This window comes from Vicia villosa, linkage group LG4, assembly GCF_029867415.1.
Source record: "Vicia villosa cultivar HV-30 ecotype Madison, WI linkage group LG4, Vvil1.0, whole genome shotgun sequence".
NCBI lineage: Eukaryota > Viridiplantae > Streptophyta > Magnoliopsida > Fabales > Fabaceae > Vicia > Vicia villosa.
The window spans coordinates 176,409,118-176,431,834 of NC_081183.1; the positions used below are offsets into that span (position 1 = coordinate 176,409,118).

Sequence of the window (22,717 nt, forward strand, 5' to 3'; positions counted from 1 at the left end):
TTGGATAAAGAGTTTTTCATAGGTTATAGTTAGGGTGGCAAAATTGGTTTTATTCGTTGAGTATGTCCGTTTTGTCCACACTTTATGTGGAGTAGATTAGGGATTTAGGCTCTCATCTTTTAATGTAACCGTCTTGCCCCATCTCGTTTTTTTTTTTTGCGTGCGCGTGAATTAAGTAAGTGTGAAAAATCTAAAAGGTGAAGTGTCCGCAAGCTTTTTCTGCCCCACCCGCATTTTTGTGCGAGGCGGGGTAAAGATTTATGTCCGCAACCTTAACTGTGTCCGCATCCAATTATCATAATAGTCATTGACCGACCACTCAAAAAGAGGCTAGATTGCTCACAGCATAGAGGAACTACCTTAAGGAAAAGAACATGCAATCTAAGGTCAGGATATATCCAACGGCTCCCCGCACCTCACATTTAGAGAACAGTAGTTTGTTACAACTCTTCCTCTATATAAATGGAAAACACGCAATTCTCATACACAATTTCAAGTTCAAATTTCATTCTTTCTACTCCTTCACATACTGATTTGAGCATTGAAGTGGTAATCTTACAGGTCAGCAATTTCTTCACCGCATATGAAGCTCTAGTTCATTATTCCTCACCGCAGCCACCATTCTCCAATCAATTCTGGTTTCCCGAGTTATCCACGATTACACATTCTCTATTCGATTCATCAATTTGAAGCTTCCTCAACTTGTCAGGTCCACCATTCTCGATCCATTTGCGTAATAGACGAACTCTAATTCTTAGATTCTCCATATACCTCACATCTAAATCCTCCAGCAATAAATCTATAGTCACTTGTTCCGCAACCTTACGCGAAGCACCCTCTGCTGCCGCTTAAGCGATAGGAACTTAGCTGCCTCTTCCTCCTGCTGAAGGTATTGCAAATCAAGTTGTTGCAGATAACTTGTTGCGTAAGTTGTTTTGATAAAATATTTCAAGTATTCAAATAACTTATAAGAATATATAAACTTAAATAAATCAATAATTATCATTTAGTTACATAAATTGTATGCTGCTTATTACCTCTATAAGTGTTAGAAACATAAAGAGTGTCTTGATCTAACAACAATTAAATTATTCAACAAAGCAAAAATATCTTAAATATTTATTTAAATTGACTTATTTGATCTTATATACTATACTAGCATATGACATATTCACAAACTATTTCCATCATATCCATAAACAATTTTCATAAACTATTCAAAATAGGTAATAAAACCAATTTAGATATGAAAACAGACTTTATTTTATATTTTGTTGCAGAAATAATTTATACCTAAGCACTTATGATAAAACGCCTATATTATAAGTAGGGATGTCAATGGGGCGGGGCGGGGACGGGGGATACATTCCCATCACAATCCCCGCCCTCGAATTTATTCCCCATCCCCACTTCGGGTCCCCGCTACGGGGGAATTTTCTCCCCCATCCCCGTCCCCGCGGATCCCCGCGGGTCCCCACGGATCCCCAAGGTTCATGGGGAGATCTATAAACATGATTTTTTATTTATTATTTTAAATCAAATTAATAGTAAAAGCTTTAAAAACTAACCACAAAAAATTTAAAAATTATTCCTTTATGATAAATATATTGCTTTAACAATATTTAATCTATAATATTGAGTGTCATGACCACAAAAATTTCAAACTAAAAAAATGTTGAAATAATAATTTAGATCCCACTCTTTTACTAACAATACATATATATTTTAAATTTGTGTTTAAGATTAATTATATGAAATGAAAAATAAACTTACATAATAATTTAAAATTATACATAAATTAAGTACATTATGCTATTTTAGGCGGGGCGGGGACTCCACGGGGCGGGGGATATTTACGCCACCCCCGTCCCCGAAGTGCCTTCGGGGAGACTTTGTTCCCCATCCCCGTCCCCGTGGGGAGAAAATTCCCCGTCTTTGGGGCCCCAAACGGAGAATCCCCACGGGGATCCCCACTAACGGAGGCAAGTTGACATCCCTAATTATAAGTGCTTAATTCAACAATTTATCCAAATAGGGTCAAGTTTCTTTTTGATTTCTGTCTTCACATTTTTCTACTCTCCTATTAAATAATGTTGAAAAACTGTCATAGCTAATGTAAGACTTTCCATCTTACTACCCTTTTCTTCTTTTAGAACTTATGAAATCATCTTCTTCTTCATCATTATCAACAATTACTTTTTTGGCTTTTATGTCTCCATTTTTAGATGCTTGTTGTTTATTGGAAGTTTCAGTTTTCACAGGAGTTCCTATCCTCAGCTCCTTTTGCTTCCTTTGCTTCTTCTCAAATGCTCTCTTGGCACTTTCTGGAGATAGCATCCCATGTTCCATTAACCTAAACATTAAAATGCATAATTTATAATGTTCACAACGATTTTAAATTGCAGTCTACAATCACAATAGCGCATATTTTGAATTTTATCGAAAAGGTTGGAAAGGGACTTACCAAAATTCAGCCATTTCACTAGTTGGTATTTGTTTTGATAATGACTCATAGAAAATCCTTAGAGGTTCTTTCTGTCAAAAAAATTAATAGCCATTAAAATCACAAAGATGAGTATAAATTAATTTCATATATATAGAAACATTAGATTTATAATTTCTAGAAAAAAATTAATTGTTACATACTCAAATCAATACCTGTTCTGGAGGATCATGTTTCTGGCCAGGAAGATTATACACTTTCTTCTCCCTCACTTTTGTAGTTGTTGTTTTTGTGGTCGATTTCGAAGACGACGATGTCGCCTTATGTTTAACCTCCAAAATTAATATTGTGATGAACAAACAATTGCAATTTCTATGAGATGTGAGAATCATAAACAATATTCATTTTGCGAGTTGCAGACTATAATTTAATACCAATAGAATTCTAATAGATCGCGATATATTATTAATGTAACAATATACAAAATTATGTACCTAATGTAATACAGCAACATGTAAAAAACAACATAGCTACACTTTAATGTCAAGAATCCCAGAAAACAAATAAATTAATAACCCTATAAATTGATCTACCATTGAATAATTCAACCAAATAACATGATAAAAAATAATGATAATAATAATTTCAATTTGAAATTTTAATTTTGAGGAGTGATTGATACCTCAGATTTTGTGACAGATTTGATCTTTGAATCAGGTGGATTTTTGCTTGAGCTGGCCATTTTCTTCCTTGAATCTGGATCATTTGATTTCAGCTTCATCACACTGTTTTTGATCTCTGTAGCATTTCATCAGTCTAATGTCAATTATATAATAATTTATTTGTTGAACATTTAATTATTTTTGGTTATTATAATAACATTTCTGATTATTATATCCAAATGCTTCATTTTTTTTCCTTTTTATTTCTCCCTGAAAAGGGAATCAAGAAACGTTCAGATTTGCGGATTAATGTTTGTCTAACTGCCATGTTCTTCACACATATTGAACTGTGACTTAGAATTACATTTATGTCCTTTAGTACAAATCTATTTTTTTAACATTGAGAAATTTTTTGTAAAAAAAAAAAACCTTGAGAAATTTTAAACAATAAGTTATTAATTATGACAATTTCTCATTCCACTCCTTGAATTTCTACATGCCTTTCTAGTTCCTTTAATTGTCTTAATTATAAGTTTTAGCATATTTTGCTTGTCAAAAACATATCTATTTTATTATTTTTTTTTAAAACAAAGCATATTTATTTTTAAGATTAAATTATACTTTTGATCATTATTTGCGAAATCAATATTTTTTATTAAAGAGTTTTGGTCACTTTCCTATTTTTATTTCTCTTTTATTTTTAAAGAGTTTTCACTCACTTCCAATTTCTACTCAAAATAATTATGCATACTTTTTTTAATAGTTGGTATCATAAATATAAATGAGTAAAAAAAAGTAATAAATAAATTTTCTTTGGGCAAGCAATTTAATAATTAATAGCTATAGTTTAAGAATTAAAAAGTTTATTTATTAATAATTATTTATCAAAAATTTATAGTAATTTTTGCTAGATTTTTTATAAACTACTTCAAGTTAAACAACTTATATTATTTTCTCTTTTTTAATTTTTCTTCTTTTATTTTAATTAAAAAATTTATTAAGAATTCAACATATTTCTTATTTTATATTTATAATTTAATCCAACCATTAATTTTACAAAACAATAAAACTTCAAAAGATTAATTTATTCTCTCTTAACCATCAATTACCATGTGTCAAAAAAAAAACTATCACTTACCTTATCATTCATGCGCTATAAATACATTAATTATAAACTAGTTTCTTAGTTATTCATTATATTTCACAAAAATATCTTAATTAAAATGACCAAGGTGTCCATGTATCATCATATTAAATTATAATTTTATAATTTATTTAGAAATATTTCCCGCCAAAATTTTCTTTATATAAAAACAATAATAATTAATTAATTAATTAAGTTATTAAATTAATAATAAATATAATACGTATGCGCATTAGCGTTCCTTTTAAGTAGGACACTTCTTATAATAATTAATTGATTTATCAAATTGATAAATAATAATTAAATTGTTAAATAACAAATAAAAAATAGTACACTACAATTTTATTTCTTTGTATTCCGCGTGTTTTAACTAAACCAATCTTATACTTTGCATGGTTTAGTACAATATATATGAACTATGTGCTTACTATTTACATTTTATGTATAGTATTTTTATTCACTTTCTTATTACGACAAAAGAGAGAAATATACTTACCCTCTATTCATCATGAGAGGAGAAGTTTAAACACTTTACAAATTTTTCTCACCATCTTATCTAATTGCTTTTGCTCTTGAGTAAAAGAGCTATGTTTTAATTTGTTTTTATTTGACTTAAAGGTAAAATCGAATTTAATTGATGATGGTAGATGCTTACAATTAGTTTTTTAACCATAAATTTTAAAATTTCTCTCCATTTCCACATATCCATTTTAATTTTAAAAACTAAGGGTATATTTGGTTCAAATGAGGAGAGGGTACGAAAAAATTTTAATGGAGGGAAAAAACGGGTGAGATTTTTTAATATTATATATATATATGTGTGTGTGTGTGTTTGTTTCAAACGAGGGGAGGGGGTAGATTTTAGTTAAAAATATGTTTGGTTCACGAGAGAATGGAGATTTTATTGATAATTTATTTTTTTATCTTATGATTTTATATAAATGATATGATATTTAAAGGTGAAAATTTTATAAATATTTTTAAAAAATAATATTAATAATATTAAGTGATTAAAAAGCCATAACTTACCACATAACGTTAAAAAAAATTCAGTACACTTTATTTATATTATAACTCTCAACACAAAATAAATGATGTGCCGATAACATCTTTTAAATAAATAAAACAAATTATTATTATTATATATATATATTGTAATATAATATAAAAAAATGAATGATTTAAAATTTTATATAAAAGTATATATATAATAGAATATATATAATAAAGTTAGAAAAAAATAGCATAAATAAATATAAAAATTATAATTATAATTAAAAACTAAAAATTGCAGTGATTATAATTGTTTTTAAATAAAAAATGATTTGAAGAAGAATAATTATAATAAATTAGTAGAAACAATAAAGAAAAATCACAAAAAAGAAAAGCATGAACACCAAAGAAAATAATAAAATAAAAATGAGAATATTTTAGTAAATATATTAATTTATTAAATATTAAAAGTCGCATTCCCTCTTCTCCCTTATGATTTTCCCCGATTCGGGAACGCAAAAAGTATGATTTGGAGGGATTTTGTTCTTCTCCCTTCTTCTTCTCTCCCCTTCCTAAAAATTGAACCAAACACATTTCATTATAAATATTTCTTCCCCTCTCATCCCCTCCCCTCCCTGCATCTTCTTCCAATGAAACACACCATAAATATCCATCATTCTATATACACATATTTTTTATAACTTTTAAATTTATTAATTAATTAAAAATTATATTCAATAATAACTATAATAATTTTAAAACTTATCTCTATTTCCACTTTCCGACGTTAATTTAAGAATCTAAACATCAGTTATTCTATATACTTTACGTTTTTTTAACTTTGAAATTTATTAATTAAATAAAACTCTACGAAATAATACTAATTAATTAAATTTTTAAATTATTAATAAACTTTAATATCCACATTAATTTAAAAAATTAGACACCAACTCCCATATTCTTCACGTTTTTTATAACCTCTAAATTTACTAATAAAATAAAAATTATAATAAAAAATATCAATTAATCAAATTTATAAATTTTTAATAAAATTCATAATTTATTTTCAAATAGTTTATCTATTACATAGTACAGCGTGAATCACCACTAGACCAATTTATGATGGGTTACGACACCTTTAAAATTACATTAACTAAAAACTAAATATTATTATTTTTAATACTAATTTTATCAACTAATATAAATGTTCAATAGTTTTTTTATAATGACTATTAATTGTAACTTTTAATACTTATTTTAAAACTACTTATAAATCTTCTGGTAACTTTTTGATAATGACTATTAATTGTATTTGGTTTCATAAAAATGTTGCAATTTGTATTTTTAAAAAATAAAATAAAATATCATACTTATAATTTTTAATGGATAATTAAATATTTTCTCTTTTCTTTCTCTTTCCTTTATTATTCAACTATGTTTCATTTTTCTATTTTATAAATTTATTTTATTTTTATTAAAATTCGTATTTTATTTTTTCAAGTATATTGTAGATATTTTTTATTTTATCAAATGATTATTTTTTCTTATTTATATTTTTTTTATTTTCCCATCTATATTAAAAATATACTTTATTATTATTTTTATAATCATAAATTAATGGTTAATTTTTTAATAAAAAATAAACTAAATATAATATTATGACAAACACATTTTATGCTTTTTTTTAAGTAAGGATTTATCCATAATATTTATCCGCACTTGTAGATGTCCAAGTCCTATACTATAAGGACATTTTACGTTCAAATCAATTGCAGATGAGCAGCTACTTGTGACAAAATATTCTCTGTAGCTTAATAAAATGTGATAAAGTATTCTCTGTCGCTCTTGGAGTATGAAATGAAATAACAATTAATTTATTTATTATTTGTGAAATAGTTTAGTATCTGAAATTTCATCCACTACTTTTGATAAACTATAGAACGAAACTATAAATTGAAATGTGACAAAGTATTCTCTTTAGCTGCCGAACTATGAAATGAAATAACAATTTATTTATTTATTATTTGTGAAATAGTTTAGTAACTGAAATTTCACCGTTAAACAAGTAGAATGTCACAAGTTCAAATTTACGCTCCTATAATGAGATATTTCTCTACAGTTACAAACTGAACTAGTTTAATAGATTTAACAAGTTAAGAAAATAAAAATTATATACAAACATACGTCAATGTCAGCCACCGACCGATACATGTCGGTCACTCGAACACAATTATTTTGATAGACACAAGACATTCTACTATATATGTGCTTCAAGTATATAGCTTGTGCATCATTCCTATCATATAAGAGCAGCTTTCACATCGTATGCTGGAGAATGCTCACATTGATTTTGTTATTTTCTGTTCATATCTGCTAAGATGTATGTAGCTGTCATAAACAGTTGATCAATATATCCTTTCTCTTTTCTTACTCATATTTTGTCATTAAGAATATACATTTAGGTAATCATACCATGTGAGTTATTAAGCTTCATGTCAGTGAACAAATTTGCAATTGGGTTAGTCTACTGTACTTTTAACTTTGATTCGATGGTGATGGATAATGGCTTTTAGGTATCAAAAAAGAGTTGTTTATTGATAGTGATATGGATAACACAAGGGTTGCTATTGCCAATAAATAGTTTGGTTTCAAATTTCAAGTTTATCGACTTTCAAGAAATCTAACAACATTTTTCGTTTGCAGGTTATAGAATTCTAACTAGATTCTGGTTTTTTGCTTCAACTTTTGTTTCCTACATCTACAAAAATTGAAGTTTTCTAGTTCAGTTCTCAGTTATTGATTTTAGAATCTGCTTTCAGTCGTATGTAGCGAATTGGCCATTTCATTTGTGAGGAAGGGTTTTATGTGTTCTAGGCCTATAAAAATGATTGGATCCTTAACTGGTAGATAGTTGTGTGCTTTGAAAATTGTGAATACCACATTCTATGAAGTGTGAGCAGTACCATGATGTATTATTCAAGTTGTCTTTATTTCAAAAGCTTTTCGTATTTATTTTGATTTTGTTGATGTTGACAAAGACAAATATGCAAGAGCTATGAAAGACAAGGTCCTCTTCAAGTGAGTGGCAAGGCCCAAGAGTAGATATGCAAAAAGTTCTATGACAGATAAATTTGAAGAAGCTTTAAGCCAATGGACTGAATTAATGAGTGCAAGGACTGAAGCACCTAAAGCTAAGTCAGAATAGTATAAACTATAAAGCTCAAAAGAATCAATCTAGTATTTCAATTACAGATCTTTATTCAGTAGAAGCATGCATGGAATTACTTGAATCCATAGAAGATATTCCAACTAAAAATACAATAACACATTGGAAAATTTTCTAGATAAAGATTGGAGAGTCATGTTCATTAAGATGTCTTCCTTTAAGAGAAAAGTTTAGCTCGAGTCTCTTGAGTAGTATTTATTGAATAGTTTGTGTCAATTTTGTATATTGTGTAGACTTCTGAGCTAGTATGATGGATAAAAGTTGATTCTGGTTGAAAAAGGCTTAAGAGTAGTCCAACAAAGTATCAATATTGATGTTCATCGAGCCACTTAAGATATTGTCAGAAAAATGAAAACAAAATATTTTAACTCGATTAAGGAAGAAAGATGATAAAATGTGTTGACTGTTGAGACAACTTAGAAAGACATGCAAAACAATCTTCGATACCATCTTCGACTGTTGCAGTTTCTACCAACCCCTCATGTCATATTTTTAACCTTTGGCGGTGCTTGAATTTTCCAGATGAGATACTAAGGTCCAGATCGCCTGAGGAGAGTAGTATCAATATGCTCACGAGTACACAATTTATAAACACTTCTAACTGATTAATCTCAATTAGTCTGTTGTAACTGAGTCAAATAGTGGTGTATTGAAAATTCTGCAAGCACTAATCGGATCAAAATATTTGTTACATATCTGAGAGTTCTACCACTTGCCATGCAGACATAGCAAATCAATCACACAACTGATTCTGAATATGCAACTTCTTTACTAGCATTCAAAGGAAGGCAATATAGAAATTCTATTTACATCAAACCTCCAAAAGATATACACAGCAAATGACCTTACCTATAATCTTAAACCCAAAAAAAATCAATCTACTCCTACCTTATATAACCAACTAGTTATCTAGCTAATGGCAGAGAAGACTCTATTGTACCAAATAGAGTGAAGTATCATATGAAATATATCATATTTGACAGGATTCTTGTGCCACAGAAAAAGCTTCTGCACCTTTTTCACCCTCATAAGCAATCTAAGATACCTCTTTTCCGGAATCGAAACCAGTATATTTTTCAAATTCGGAATATCCTTCTCCAAAACCACAACACTAAATGATTCCCAATTCAAAACCTCGAAAAACGGCGGCACAAAGTTATCCGATATGATAACCGGAACACATTCGTAGAAAATAGCTTCCACGACTCGTGGACTATTTACTTCATACCCTCTTGCACAAATGCAGTACTTGCTACTCTTCATGTAGTGGATGTGGTTGCTGTTTCCTTTAGATTTTGGCAACTTTCCGAAGATTTTCATGTCGGGATCTTTGTTTTCCCAGTGCTTTAGCAGAATCGGCCTCACGTAACCGTGCATGCTCCCTGCGAAGAAGGCTAGTGTTGTCTTCTTTGAAAATGTGTTGCCGCCGAGATCCCATGTTGGGTTTTGAGCGTTTCGGACGTATGTTTCTGGTAGAGACGCGTCTTTGCCGAAGAAAAATCCTTCTTTTACATCGGCGTTGCAGAGGGACCTTATGCAGGTTGCCAAACGCAACTTTGTTTCTGATGGAGCCTGCATAGTGGACAGGAATCTTGTATCAGAAAATGAAATAAATCTATACGAAATTCCAATGTTTTTGTTTCAAATTCAATATCACAAAAGTAATTGCAATTGCGGCAACAATGCAGAATTTTGGACACGTCCTTAACTGCCATTGTATCATAGCCGCAATTGCATCCTCATTTGTTCGTAATTTTGTACAATGTCAAGGATTGCAATGCATCTGCATCCAGAGGCCCTAAGTAGGTTTATCACGGTTTATCCGTGGCATAACATATAGGGAGCCTATTTTTCTACACTTTATTCGTGAGAAAATTTTATGAGGCCCTTTTTAGCCACGGCTCATCCATAAAAGATTTTAGACCTTGTGCGGTAGTCGGCCTTGCACGGCCTCAAAGACGGGTCTGCCTGCCACCGTGATCGCAATTTAAAACCTTAGATTTCCAACAAAATGACAAAGAGAAGAAGTCATTACCCAATCATGGCAACCAACAAGAAAATGATCAGCACCTCCAGTTCTATTCCAGAAAGAATGTCTCGCCGCAATCAGGTCAACATAATCATGTAGATATTGAATCAGATTCTTGTGGTTATGTGAATCCTTTACATATCAGGTTTCCTCTAGCATCCTTGAACTGAAAGGCAAGTAAAACAGGTGAGCTTTCTTTGGATTTTTTGTTACAAATCTTTTATTAGCTTCCATCAGCTTCATGAACCATCCTTCAGAAGCATAGATTCCTGTGAGAAATGGTGAATGCAGTATCGGTCTAGCACCTTCTCTGTATACATACACTTTGAGTTTCTCTTCCATTAGTTCATAGCTCCTAAAAATTTAACAGTCACATAGAAATTTGAAGCTTAAATGTTGATTCAGAAACATCAATAAGCATCATGCTTCAAGTAATCACTACTAATTTATTTCTTTGTTAAGGCGATTGAACCATGATCCTGAGGTTTCGCCGGTTTGATGTCTGGTTCGACTTTTAAAACATTCAAAACAATCACTGAGATTGTTATAACATATTCGTATTTGTGAAATCTTAGGAACATTAGTTCTAAATTCCAAATCGTGACGGACATTGTTTGGAAGGAAAAAACTAAAATTTACGGTAATAACTCTTGAACATGGAAACATTATGATAAATTGGACCATAAAGTTCTGGATCATTCTTTACAATTGGTGCATTTTCAATCTCTGATCTTGCCTGAACTAACTCTTGATCAACATTTGAAAACCACCTTGGTTTCTAAAACACAAAAAAAAAACATAAGCTTAGAACATTTGAACATTAGAAAGCCAAAATTGAATTGTCAAATCCTATGTCACATACCATTGATCGATACGACGTGTGACTTTGAATCAACAACTTGTTCATTTCAGAAACTGTTGTGACTTCTGAAATAGGTTTATGAAACTTGTTTCTCCTTAGGCACATTGCTGATAGAAGAACTTTTGCTTTGTATATTTGGACTCACCAGAACTTTTGCTTCTCGTGGTGATGGCCTAAAACTCTCTTTCTTTATAGAATTAGTTACATTATGCATCTGAGATTGTAACATGTTATCATCATTTGATAACGCGGCAGTTGTTATATTTTGACTCACATTTGTTGCAGATTCATCAAATTTGGCCATTCTGGTTTAAATTCTTCACCCATTTTGCTTAAAATTCTTCAACCATCATCAATTGACAAGAATTAGCACTGTACAAAAAAACAAGAAGATGAAAGAAACTCATAAACACAACAAAGATTCACCAAATTTTGACTTGTAATAAACCAAACAGTAAACTATTTTCCTATAAGTGACATTCCACATGAAAGACTCAACTTTAATGACAAACCATTTACACGCAAAACCAAATAAAACAATCAAGAAAAAAACGAACCAACAAAAGGATAAGAAATAAAAAAGCAGAAAGGAGAAAAAAGAACATAGAAGCACCTTAGAATAAGCACCTTGTGTGATACACAAAAGCAGAAAAGATTCCAAAGAAGAGTTAACTTGAAGTTCATAAACAAGAGGTTTAAAGATTTGTTCTTTTTCTTTTGCATGCAGAGTTTCAGAACCAAACACAAACTTAAGTAGCTTATAGAATTGTTTAATATTGAAAATAAAAATAAAAATAAGAAACGGAGTTAAGTGTGTAACGTTTATGAAATTTGGCACTAATTCCAAAATTGGAAGTTCATTCAACGGTGTTACTAGTGTTTAGAATTTTCAACAACGTGAACATAAATTAAGAGGTGCTGACTGGCAGTATAGAATCAAATATGTTCGGCTCGACAACTGGAGATAGGTGATGCATAGATGGTATAGAGCTCAGATGCGGTGATTTAGATTTTTGATATGATGGGTCGTACCTCTAATGCACTGAAGAATGAACGAACTTGTACACTCCAACACCTAAGTCATTAGATGAGTGAAAAATAGTGTTTGTGTGAGAATGAATTAAATACTTGAAATAGGACAAACTTATCTACATATAACATGAACGATTAAAATTATTTGTATGTTGTAACAAAAAAATATATATTTGTATGTGACTTAACATCATGTGTGAGCGGCGTTCGATGAGCATTGAGCAATCAGGGGCATTCACCCAAGCACAGTTGAAACTACCTCCAACCCTGATCAATCAGGGGAATTATTCCTAAAGTTCATGATACTAAGGCATGTTGCTTATGATAGCTCGAATCTTAGAAAGTCCTCCCGACAGACAAAGTTGCTTCAGAAGTGCACCGAAAAGCAGAAATGTCTCATACGCCTGATCTAGTTGGCTAAAGGCTAACTTATACAAGGGGTCTGACATGCTATCATCCCATTCATCTGGGGAAATCAAGTCAAGATTCAGAGAATCTCTCAAAGACGTTGAACAGCCAGAGGGGCAAGTCTATCACTTGAGGCATGTTGCATCAATCACAAATCTAGCAAAAGCCACTTATTTACTGGTATCAAATGGTGTCAATATCACTCTCTCATCCAAAGTTCTAAATCCAGTAACTTCAAGCTTCAGGTACACCAGGCTACCAATCCCAGTGGCAGATAGACTCCCATATGCAAATGGCCACTTTTGGTTAAGAAAATATTTTTCAAACAGCAAGTGACAAAATACTTGAAGACATGGGGGCAACGAAAAATTTGAAACCTCTGGGAATCCTCTCCGCAGAGTAGTTTTCACAAAACATCTCCACAGAGTAATCCTCGAGGAGTTATCTTCAAATATTCTCTTTCCAACAGAGACTTGGTTCCCCAACGGAGTTTACATCTTCGACACCGCCGGTTCTCTGATACAATCCTCTTCTCCAGCGGGGTCTGTTCAAACTCACTATCCCCATTAAAAGTTGACACTCACAACTGAGCTCGATCAGATAGTACATCAGAAGATTATTCTTCTCTCTTGTCCCCAAGATACATCAGGATCAAATCACTCAAGTTACTCTCATCCCCAAACGAAGATAAAAAATCCCCAGCTGGATATCCTCGAACGGAAGACAGGAATTCTCAATCCATTTGTCATCATCTTCGGCAGCATACAAAGATTTATTTTCTCAGCCCGCAGTTGCTATATAGAGTAACCAATATGCTTCGACTATATAGTTCATCCCTGCATCATTCACAATACATACATAACATTCAGCATTCTCGTTTATTTCGAGAACCTCATCACACAATACATGCATCATGATATTGCATAAAACTAATTTCGCCTTTTCAGGTCATTTCATAATCAAAAGAACATTATCATCCAAATACAGTGCAGAAACGATCGTATCCACGATTTAATTTTGACACTCATTCAAGACACAAATACAATTCTGATGCTTCATTCCGGATCTTTCTTCAAAGATAATTCAGAAACAATCAAAGAACTTCTCATCCTTTGTTAGGAGATATATAAGGAGTTTTGGAGTTACCATATTTCCTTTTTTTGCCATTTGTGAATCTTTAAAAGTCCTTATCCCGCCTATGCAACCTTCTTTATCTTTGTCAATTTCTTCCCATTGGTTGATATTTCAAATGTTCTTGTGCCACCTCTTTTTGTAGAGCGTACAACAAGTGGATTACTAAGTTCATTTTTTCAAGGTAATGCATGAGCTGGACCTTTATTTTATTTTCACACTTTCTTGGTTTATTAGGGTTTCTGGAGAGAAGGGTTGTATGTTTTAAGGAAGAACATTGCTATTGATGATGGTACGATGATATTCACTCTAAGGGGATGTTAGAGTTTTTAGTAACTTTGGATGGGCCCCAATGTTTTTCATTGTATCGACCATGTACTTCTACTTATGAGCATCTCTTCTATGTGTTGGTGTAGCAACCTGCCTAAAATTAAAGATTTAGAGAGTCGCCACCTATTCTGAAGGGCGAATAGGAAACCCTACGCAGTATAGAGATCAGGGTAAGATACTATATTCAGGTCGAGGGAAGGTGTTAGGCACCCTCAACCCTTTCCTAAAGGTTAGCATTGCAAAGATGAAGGTTTGTGGCAAAAGATAAAGAAAGATGAAAGACAGTAAATAGAGTTAAAAGGCTAATTATATTGAACATGATTAGAGTTTGGAAGAGGGGGACTCGCCTTGTTGCCAAGTGCCTACGTATCTCCTTATGGAGAATCAGAGTCAACGTAGTTCGGGCACAGGATTGTACGCCTTAGTTGAATTGAATTTATTTGAATTTGTTTTGGAGTTGTTTTGAAATGCGAATGTTCGAAGGTATTTTGAGTTACCTTATCGTAGTTGTGAACATCGCAGTATTTGAAGGGATGAAAATCCGTAGTATTGTGGTTTAGTGTTTTAGATGTGGGCGTACAACCCTGGTTTTAATTTGTTACCATTAGTCGCGATAATCAATAGGTTTGATTACCATGGCTAACGGATTAAAGGGAGGATTGCTAACCACTATAATCGATAGGTTCAATTATCGCGAATAGCAAATGCGCGTGTTTTAATTATCGTTACCCCTCATAATCGATAGATTCGATTAAAATAATAACGAATTTGGATGAAGAGAAAATGCTAATCATCGTAACCAATAAGATGGTTAAAACCATTTAGCAAAATAAATATTAGTATTTTAATTTATAGGATTTGATTAATTAAATTAATCGATTATTAATCATCGCGACCAATAAATTTAGTCGGAACGAATAATAATTTGAATCCTAATGTTTTGATACTTTAGCCCAAATGGGAGGGAGCAAACCCTAATATATTAATATATTTCTCTAGGGTTGTTGTGATTTATATAATTGTTTAAACCGATTAAATAAATTAAATCGGATTAGTCGGATGATCGAGAAAATAATCCTAAGCCTAAATCTAATTTAATTATATCAATCCTAATTTTATAAGTTAATTAAATTAAATATTAATATTAATCTAAATAAACAATAAAACAAATAAATAAATAGATGCATAGGAACCTGGAACGAATCTTATGTGGTTAGCCCTTGAATGCCCATGGTAGAGGTGCGGATGCTGTACGTTAGATCAGGACTATGGGAAATCCTGTGGCTGACACTGAGGGTGCGTGATAGTCTTGTGCTGGCTATGCGCACTGAATTTAGGATTGTGAACCTGCAAAATAAATCCACAAAATAATGTCTGGGCTATGAGTAGAACCCATGCCCTTTGAGTCAAACGCGCCTTTGCTTACCACTAGGCCAAATCACGGATTTGTTAGTCATATGGAAACAATGATTGAAATAAAAAACAAACGCCATGATGGCTTAGTCAAAGAATAGTCTTCGTGGGCCCTTCGTTAATGGTGCTGCAGCCAATAAGAGCAGAGAGAGAAGTCTGACTTTTTGACCAGCCAACAATTTTGTTACACGCAGGATCAGACGGAGAGAGAAACCGAGAATAGTTTGACCAACCATTCCCAGCACGCCACACGTTGCGCGTCACTATTCCTCCTTCTTCTTCAATTAGCAGCACCCATTTACCTGCGGAATTTGTTTCGAAAATAGATGCAGATTTACCTGCGGTTTTTTTTTGCATGTTCATCTTCTCCAATTCTGCAATCTTGTGCCTGCCGTGAATAGCGTAAGACGACCTCAAAACTCACCCAGATCCACTGTAAAAGACCTCCTGAATCCAATGGTGCTTTCGTCTTCCCCTGAAACGCACTGTAAAAGCCAATACGAAGGAGAGCAAGCTTATGCCCTAGCAATGGTGGTTTATGGTTTCGGTCCCCAAACTCATACGTAAAGCATCATGATTATTCTAAATCAACTCAGAAACATGTTAGTAGTCTCAAATCTCATTATAACATCGTGATATATGATATATGAATTTCAAGAATATGAACAAAAGTGATACACATGGAACACGAATTCCACACGTGATTTAATGATGCGTATTACCTGGATCTACTCTATGACGTACCAGGAATGGAACAGGATGAGTTTTGAACCCTGAGATCACTTGGAATGATGGATATAAAAACTCACCTATTCTTGAATATTTTTGCACTTGAAACCCTAGCCTCCTTGACCAATTTTTCGTCCTCCCCTATTCTCCATGTTTTTTAGAATATATATGATCTTCTTAGGGTTTCTAAATGGGCTCTTGGATCTCTTTAGTCATGAGTTGGAAGTTTGATTGAAAAATATATATTATTTCCTTCCAAATTTGGAAATTCTTCCTCATAGACCATGCAGACGAATTCTTGTTATTTTATGAAGTTGTATGGGCCTTTTATTTGATTAAAAGTAAACTCCTATAATTTATTTCACTATTTTATGGTTTTATTTAATTTATTTTAGCATTTTAAATGAATAAAATCCAAATAAATCAAATAAATATCATAAACATGTGGGAATAATCTTATGGACCTTTACTTGTGTGTCAATCATGTTTAGAGTCCAAAACTCGGGCCTATTAATCCAAAAATGCCAAATTGTGCAATTAGGGTTTTATGCATCTTTTGAAAATTGACCAACTTCAACCATGTGCATCTCTCTCAATTTTAATCATATGAATGAATTCTAGGACTTTTTAGAAAGATAAAAGAGTCCTCTAAATGACCCTTTTTGGTTTCATCTCAATTGAAGCATCCATGCTCAAGTTATGAGCTTTAAACTAAAAGGTATATTTCATTGACTTTTCGGAGGACCTGTAATGTTTTTGTCCATATCTCCCAAATGGTCCATTTCTTGATCTTGTTCCCAACATCAAAATTGTAGAGGATGAAATTTCCTTGAGAATAGGCTTTGGTTGGGCAATTTTTGATAAACCATGTGAGAGTTATGACCAATCAAAGTTGAGTTGACTTTCTCCTAAAGAAACCCTAATTTGAACCTTTACATTTGTTCATCTCTGAGTTTCTATTAATGGATCATGATCAATATTTGATCAAATGATGGATATAACCTCACATACTTGATGTTGACCAAAAATCTTGAAGCTTGACTGTACTTTGACTATAGTTGACCTTTAGGTCAACATAGTCGATTATCGATCATCTGAGTCATGGAGTGAGCAATCTTTGGAATTGAAGCTTGACTTTTGACCTGGAGATACTTTGAGACATATAAGATACCTTGAGATCCATTGGAGGCCTTGGAGATTCACAATCCTTTGATTGAATATAGGAGGGCAAATTTTGGGGTATGACAGCTGCCCCTGTTCAATCTTCTTAAACCTGAAGAGTCAGATAGGCACGTCTGCCTATCGTGGTCTAAAGGTAGAAGATGATTGGACACTGAAATGCCCTGAAATTTGCATGGGAAGAATTTATGTAGGAGATGGGCTTAAGGATGCCACCCAAGGTAAATACCATTTTCAGAATATGAAGCAAATGCTTTCTGGAAGGAACCAGATACTCTGGTTGTAGCACAGCCTAAAAAGGCAACCTGAATTTTATGCGATGTTATGATGCATGCGATGCATGATGCAGTGTGCTTCTCAAAATGAATGAGAGCCAGGTATGTATATGCGTGATGTATGAATGAAGTATGATGCATGATGGTTAGTTATGTTAATCGGAGTATGTTAGTAATTCTGAAAAGAAAGATATCACCTTTGATTGTTACGGGTGATGTTTTGGACGGTATCACTGCCGAGGGACTAACGTGATAAACCCAGTTGAGGAATCGTTTGAAAAATCTTGTGTGCTTGGAAAAGCTCCTAGAAAGGATGGAATACGTCTTGAAGAAGACTTCCTCGAAAGGTTCCTGAAAAGGAATAGCGAGGACCTTCTGTTGATTGTGTAATTGGCTTGCTATAGCCAGCAAGCCTCCGCAGTTTGTGGATCCCTCACTTACCATAGTACTGGTAAGCTACCCGTAGTTTGTATCTCTCACTTACCATAGTGCTGGTAAGCTACTCGCAGTTTATGTCTCTCACTTACCATAGTGCTGGTAAGCTACTCGCAGTTTATATCTCTCACTTACCATAGTGCTGGTAAGCTACTCGTGGTTTGTATCTCTCACTTACCATAGTTCTGGCAAGCTACTCGTAGTTTATATCTCTCACTTACCATAGTGCTGGTAAGCTACTCGCAGTTTGTATCTCTCACTTACCATAGTGCTGGTAAGCTACTCGCAGTTTGTATCTCTCACTTACCATAGTTCTGGCAAGCTACTCGTAGTTTATATCTCTCACTTACCGTAGTGCTGGTAAGCTACTCGCAGTTTGTATCTTCTCACTTACCATAGTGCTGGCAAGCTACTCGCAGTTTGTATCTCTCACTTACCATAGTTCTGGCAAGCTACTCGCGGTTTGTATCTCTCACTTACCATAGTTCTGGCAAGCTACTCGCAGTTTGTATCTCTCACTTACCATAGTTCTGGCAAGCTACGTCGCAGTCTGTATCTCTCACTTACCATAGTGCTGGTAAGCTACTCGCAGTTTGGACCCCAATAGGATTGCTTGCTATAGTTCTAGCAAGTTCACCTGCACCAACAGGGTTATCTGCAAGTGTTGTTGCAGAATTTACCTGTGTAGAATTTTTGTTCCTGTAAATGCGTATGCATTATGTTTATATGTTGTGCATATGCCCCTGTTGTTTGTATAATGCGTATGTGTGAATGCTTACACATGTATATGTTGTATGTATGTATGCTAATGCCGATGCAACCCCGAGATTTTGTCTCCTTAAACCCATTGAACTTGTTTACTCCATGCATGCACCTATCCCATGATTATGCTTATGTTGGCTTTGTAATGTTTATGTATGCTTATGCATATACGTATGTTTGGTTGACGTAATGAGTGGAACGAAGTAATGTCTTCTGTAAGATTACCTGAAAAGGTCCTTTGAGTGGATGTGAATGTTTGTCTTAAAGAAGACTATCTGCAATGATTTTTTCGAAATGGTAGCAATTTGTCTTAGAGAAGACCACCTGTAAAGGCTCTTAGAGTAGATAGAAATTCGTCTTAAAGAAAATCACCTGAAAAGGTTCTTAGCAGGGAATGAAGAACTCCTTTGAAGACGACTACCTGAAAAGGTTGACAGATGTCTTAAAGAAGACTACCTAAAGAGGTTCCTGAGAGGGATGACGAAATGTTTTTTTTGAAAGAGACTACCTGAAAAGGTACTTAGGACAAGAATGTCTCGAAGAAGGCTACCTGAAAAGGTGCTTAGAAAAGTAATGTCTTAAAGAAGACTACCTGAAAAGGAACTTAGAAAAGTAACGTCTTGAAGAAGACTACCTGAAAAGGTATTTAGAAAAAGAATGTCTTGAATAAGATTACCTGAAAAGGTACTTAGAAATGACTATGATCGTCTTAAATAAGACTGCTTAAAGAGGTTCCTAGCAAGGATCGTAGGATTTGTCTTAAAGAAGACCACATAAAGAGTTACGGTGTAATGTATCAACCAATGCATGATTTGTATGTATTTGCATGATGCTTCAATGATAGGTTGTTGATAACCAAAGCGTGTATATTTTGCTAATGTTGTAAAGTTGTTGGGTAAGGTGGGGTGTGATGCTAGCGTGATTTCCCAATACCTGTTTTGTTTGAACTTTGAAGATCGTAGTTAGGAGAAAGATTTGTTCGATGTTGTAAAGTGCGAGAACGCCTTTTTCCTTTTGTCGTGTGTCTTGCGGATTTGATATCCATTGCCCCGGTATTTTCATGGAGAAAGATGCTTATGAAGGAAATGCCCCAGGGAATAGCCTTGTCATATGCTTCGATGTTTAGATTGAAGGGTGTGCCCCTGATCTCCAGGTCATGGGAGGTTATCCATAGTGTCTATCCTTTGAATTTGAATTCTTCCCATGTCTGACATGCCCCTGTTTGAGATTGCTTTGAGATGTGCCCCAAGTCGATTGAACCTTAGGAAGACTGCCCCTAGTTAATAGGATGTTCGATTGTATGCCCCTGTGCTCCTTGAAATTTTTGCCCCTGTTTAGGAGAACCCCCTAGATGTGGTTCCCCCGACTCCAGGGTCTTTATTAGAAATGATCACCTTTGATTAACCCATTTCGAGATTTCCTCAATGCTAAGTGTATACTCGTAGATGGTGTTGTACTTTTTGAGAAGTAGCTCCAATGGAATGCGTATGCAAGTTTTGAAATCGAAGTCCGTTATGAATTAGGACTGGATGGTTTTGAAAAGAATACTTGAAGAAGCGTAGTGATTAGAAGTAGTTTTAACAAACATAGGAGTCAGTATAACAAATCCTGCTTAACATGCTTTCATGGTTAACCTTGCCTCAATTAGGACTTTTAAATGTTGTAACTTGGCCTGGTTCATGTTTTAAGAAACAATGGATATAAGGCTCAAAATTTTATTTATCCCACCCCTTTCTCCTTGATGTTCTCCAGATCCTAAAAATTCGCCTAATCCAATGGATGTGCTTTGTTTGCAAGAGAATTGTTTCAGTCCTGATGTTACGCAGAAGCCATAGTAGAGATCCAAGCATTGATGAAAATGTTGTAGAGATCCAAGCATTGATGCAAAGCTTTGACGATTTAGCAATCACAGGATTATCCTTGGTATGTCGCCTTTGTTTTTATCCCTTATTTTTGCATGAACCAATTCTTTTGAATTTGAACCATCGGGATGCCCCAATTTTGCCTAAGTCTTTTTGTTTCCTTTTATGGAATTTTCATTTTGACTTAGCGGGCGTTTTTTACTCTTGAAAGCTCCTTTTGAGATTGATTCTTGGATATTGCATGTTGTGACTGCTATGTTGATTTTGATTTGTAAGCTTCGCCTTTGATACTTCCTCGATCTTGAATGATGTAATGAGGAAGAAGATTGTTGTGAATGTTATCTCCATTACTTCCTCAACCTTTGATGAATGCGAGGAAGAAAATGTGCTCGAACCTTTGCTTTGCTTGATGCTTGAATCCTTGCTCGGATTGACTGATTCTCGTGACAACCAAAACACACCATTGAATTAATCGAAATCTACCCATACCCCTGGTTAAAATCAAGGTTTTTTTGAAAAAAAGTAAAAGCAAACTCCAACTCCAACTCCTGGCTCGAAGGGGTGACGAGGGATTAACATCCTTATCTCTCCACTGTTTGAGAATGGAAACAATGCCTGTACATCCTCGGCTTGGTCTTACCTTGAAAGCATACGTTTAGCTGGACTTAGTCATTTGTATTCGTCATTCTCCCTCAAGTTTGTTAATAACCCTAAAAATAGGAGTGTGTGACTGGAAAGTCATAGTAGTGAGTGAATGAAATGAATGAATTGATTCCAAAACCTGCATGGTCATCCCATTAGAATTGCTAATCCGAAGGTACAACTTTTATCCTGAGTAACACTTAGCGGTCGTAAGGGTTGAAATTGTGAGCACGGTAAACACCTATTGATCCTAGGGATAATCACCTTTGTAGATCCACTGACCTTGTTTTACTCCTTAGATTCTTAAACTTGTAGAAGTGAGGGCAACCTCGAATTTTCTTTGGACATGTCAAACCTGGCGGGAATAAATCGTTAGCGGTGGGTTTTCGTCGTCTCGGAATTTCATGAATTTCCTTTGACTGAACCTCTTTTGCTTTTCCTAAGGATAGTATCACCTATGACCCTTTTTTCTTGGTGTGGGGCTGACATATGTCGAATTCCCTCCATCGTAGTTATGCCTCTTTGTTCAGGATATTGCCCCAGTTGGACTAATCCTTGCCCCCAGGTTATCGTAGAGCGTCCTCGAAAGTTTGATATGTTCTAAGATGAACCCCTTTATAACTAGATACATCTTGAGTGTATCTATGAGGGAACTCTTTGTTGAACTAATCCTTGCTCGATGACAACCTTCATTGTGTTCATAATCCTGTTATGACAAGGCATGGACATGCGGCTGGCATGGCGAAAGACATCCTCTTTTTTTCTTAGTAAGACTAAGGTCATTCTCAATTTATCCTCCTTTCTCCATAGTCTACGATCCTTTGATTTTTTTTTTTGCGAGTCTCAGGAAATCGGCTAGCGCGGTAAGTGTGGATGCGGGTGAAGATGCAAATGTAAATGTAGATGCAAATGTATGTCAATGCAAATGCATGCGTAAGCGAGAGACTCCTTGTATTGTAACTCCGTGTATGCAATGCAGACGTGTAACATATGATCCTAGGGATAGCCTTAAAGGCGACACTTAGACCCTCCTGGAATCTTCGTAGGATAAATGTTATGACACGCTAAGGGAAATCCCTTGGATTCGAGAGTATGCAGAAGATAGCGGCTAGTGACCGTTCAAGACAGTCACTAAATCTCATGGCCATCGAGAGGCCAAT

General features: G+C 34.0%; 2 protein-coding genes and 1 long non-coding RNA gene across 3 annotated transcripts; all 3 read right to left on the reverse strand.

The window, feature by feature from the left end:
• Positions 1 to 1,816: 1,816 nt before the first annotated feature.
• LOC131600391 (uncharacterized) lies at positions 1,817 to 3,303 on the reverse strand. The gene is made up of 4 exons (XM_058872556.1): positions 3,126 to 3,303; positions 2,659 to 2,775; positions 2,465 to 2,535; positions 1,817 to 2,353 (listed from the first exon to the last, which is right to left on the reverse strand). Exons 1-4 carry the CDS (start codon positions 3,222 to 3,224, stop codon positions 2,134 to 2,136), a joined length of 507 nt encoding a protein of 168 aa, XP_058728539.1. The 5' UTR covers positions 3,225 to 3,303; the 3' UTR covers positions 1,817 to 2,133.
• Positions 3,304 to 9,377: 6,074 nt separating this feature from the next.
• On the reverse strand, positions 9,378 to 10,839 carry LOC131598374 (probable glycosyltransferase At5g03795). The gene is made up of 2 exons (XM_058870986.1): positions 10,711 to 10,839; positions 9,378 to 10,040 (listed from the first exon to the last, which is right to left on the reverse strand). Exons 1-2 carry the CDS (start codon positions 10,837 to 10,839, stop codon positions 9,378 to 9,380), a joined length of 792 nt encoding a protein of 263 aa, XP_058726969.1.
• A 19-nt stretch (positions 10,840 to 10,858) lies between these two features.
• LOC131596077 (uncharacterized) lies at positions 10,859 to 12,149 on the reverse strand. The gene is made up of 3 exons (XR_009282151.1): positions 11,973 to 12,149; positions 11,360 to 11,731; positions 10,859 to 11,275 (listed from the first exon to the last, which is right to left on the reverse strand). It is a non-coding gene; the product is annotated as an uncharacterized LOC131596077 (long non-coding RNA).
• Between the last annotated feature and the right edge of the window lie 10,568 nt (positions 12,150 to 22,717).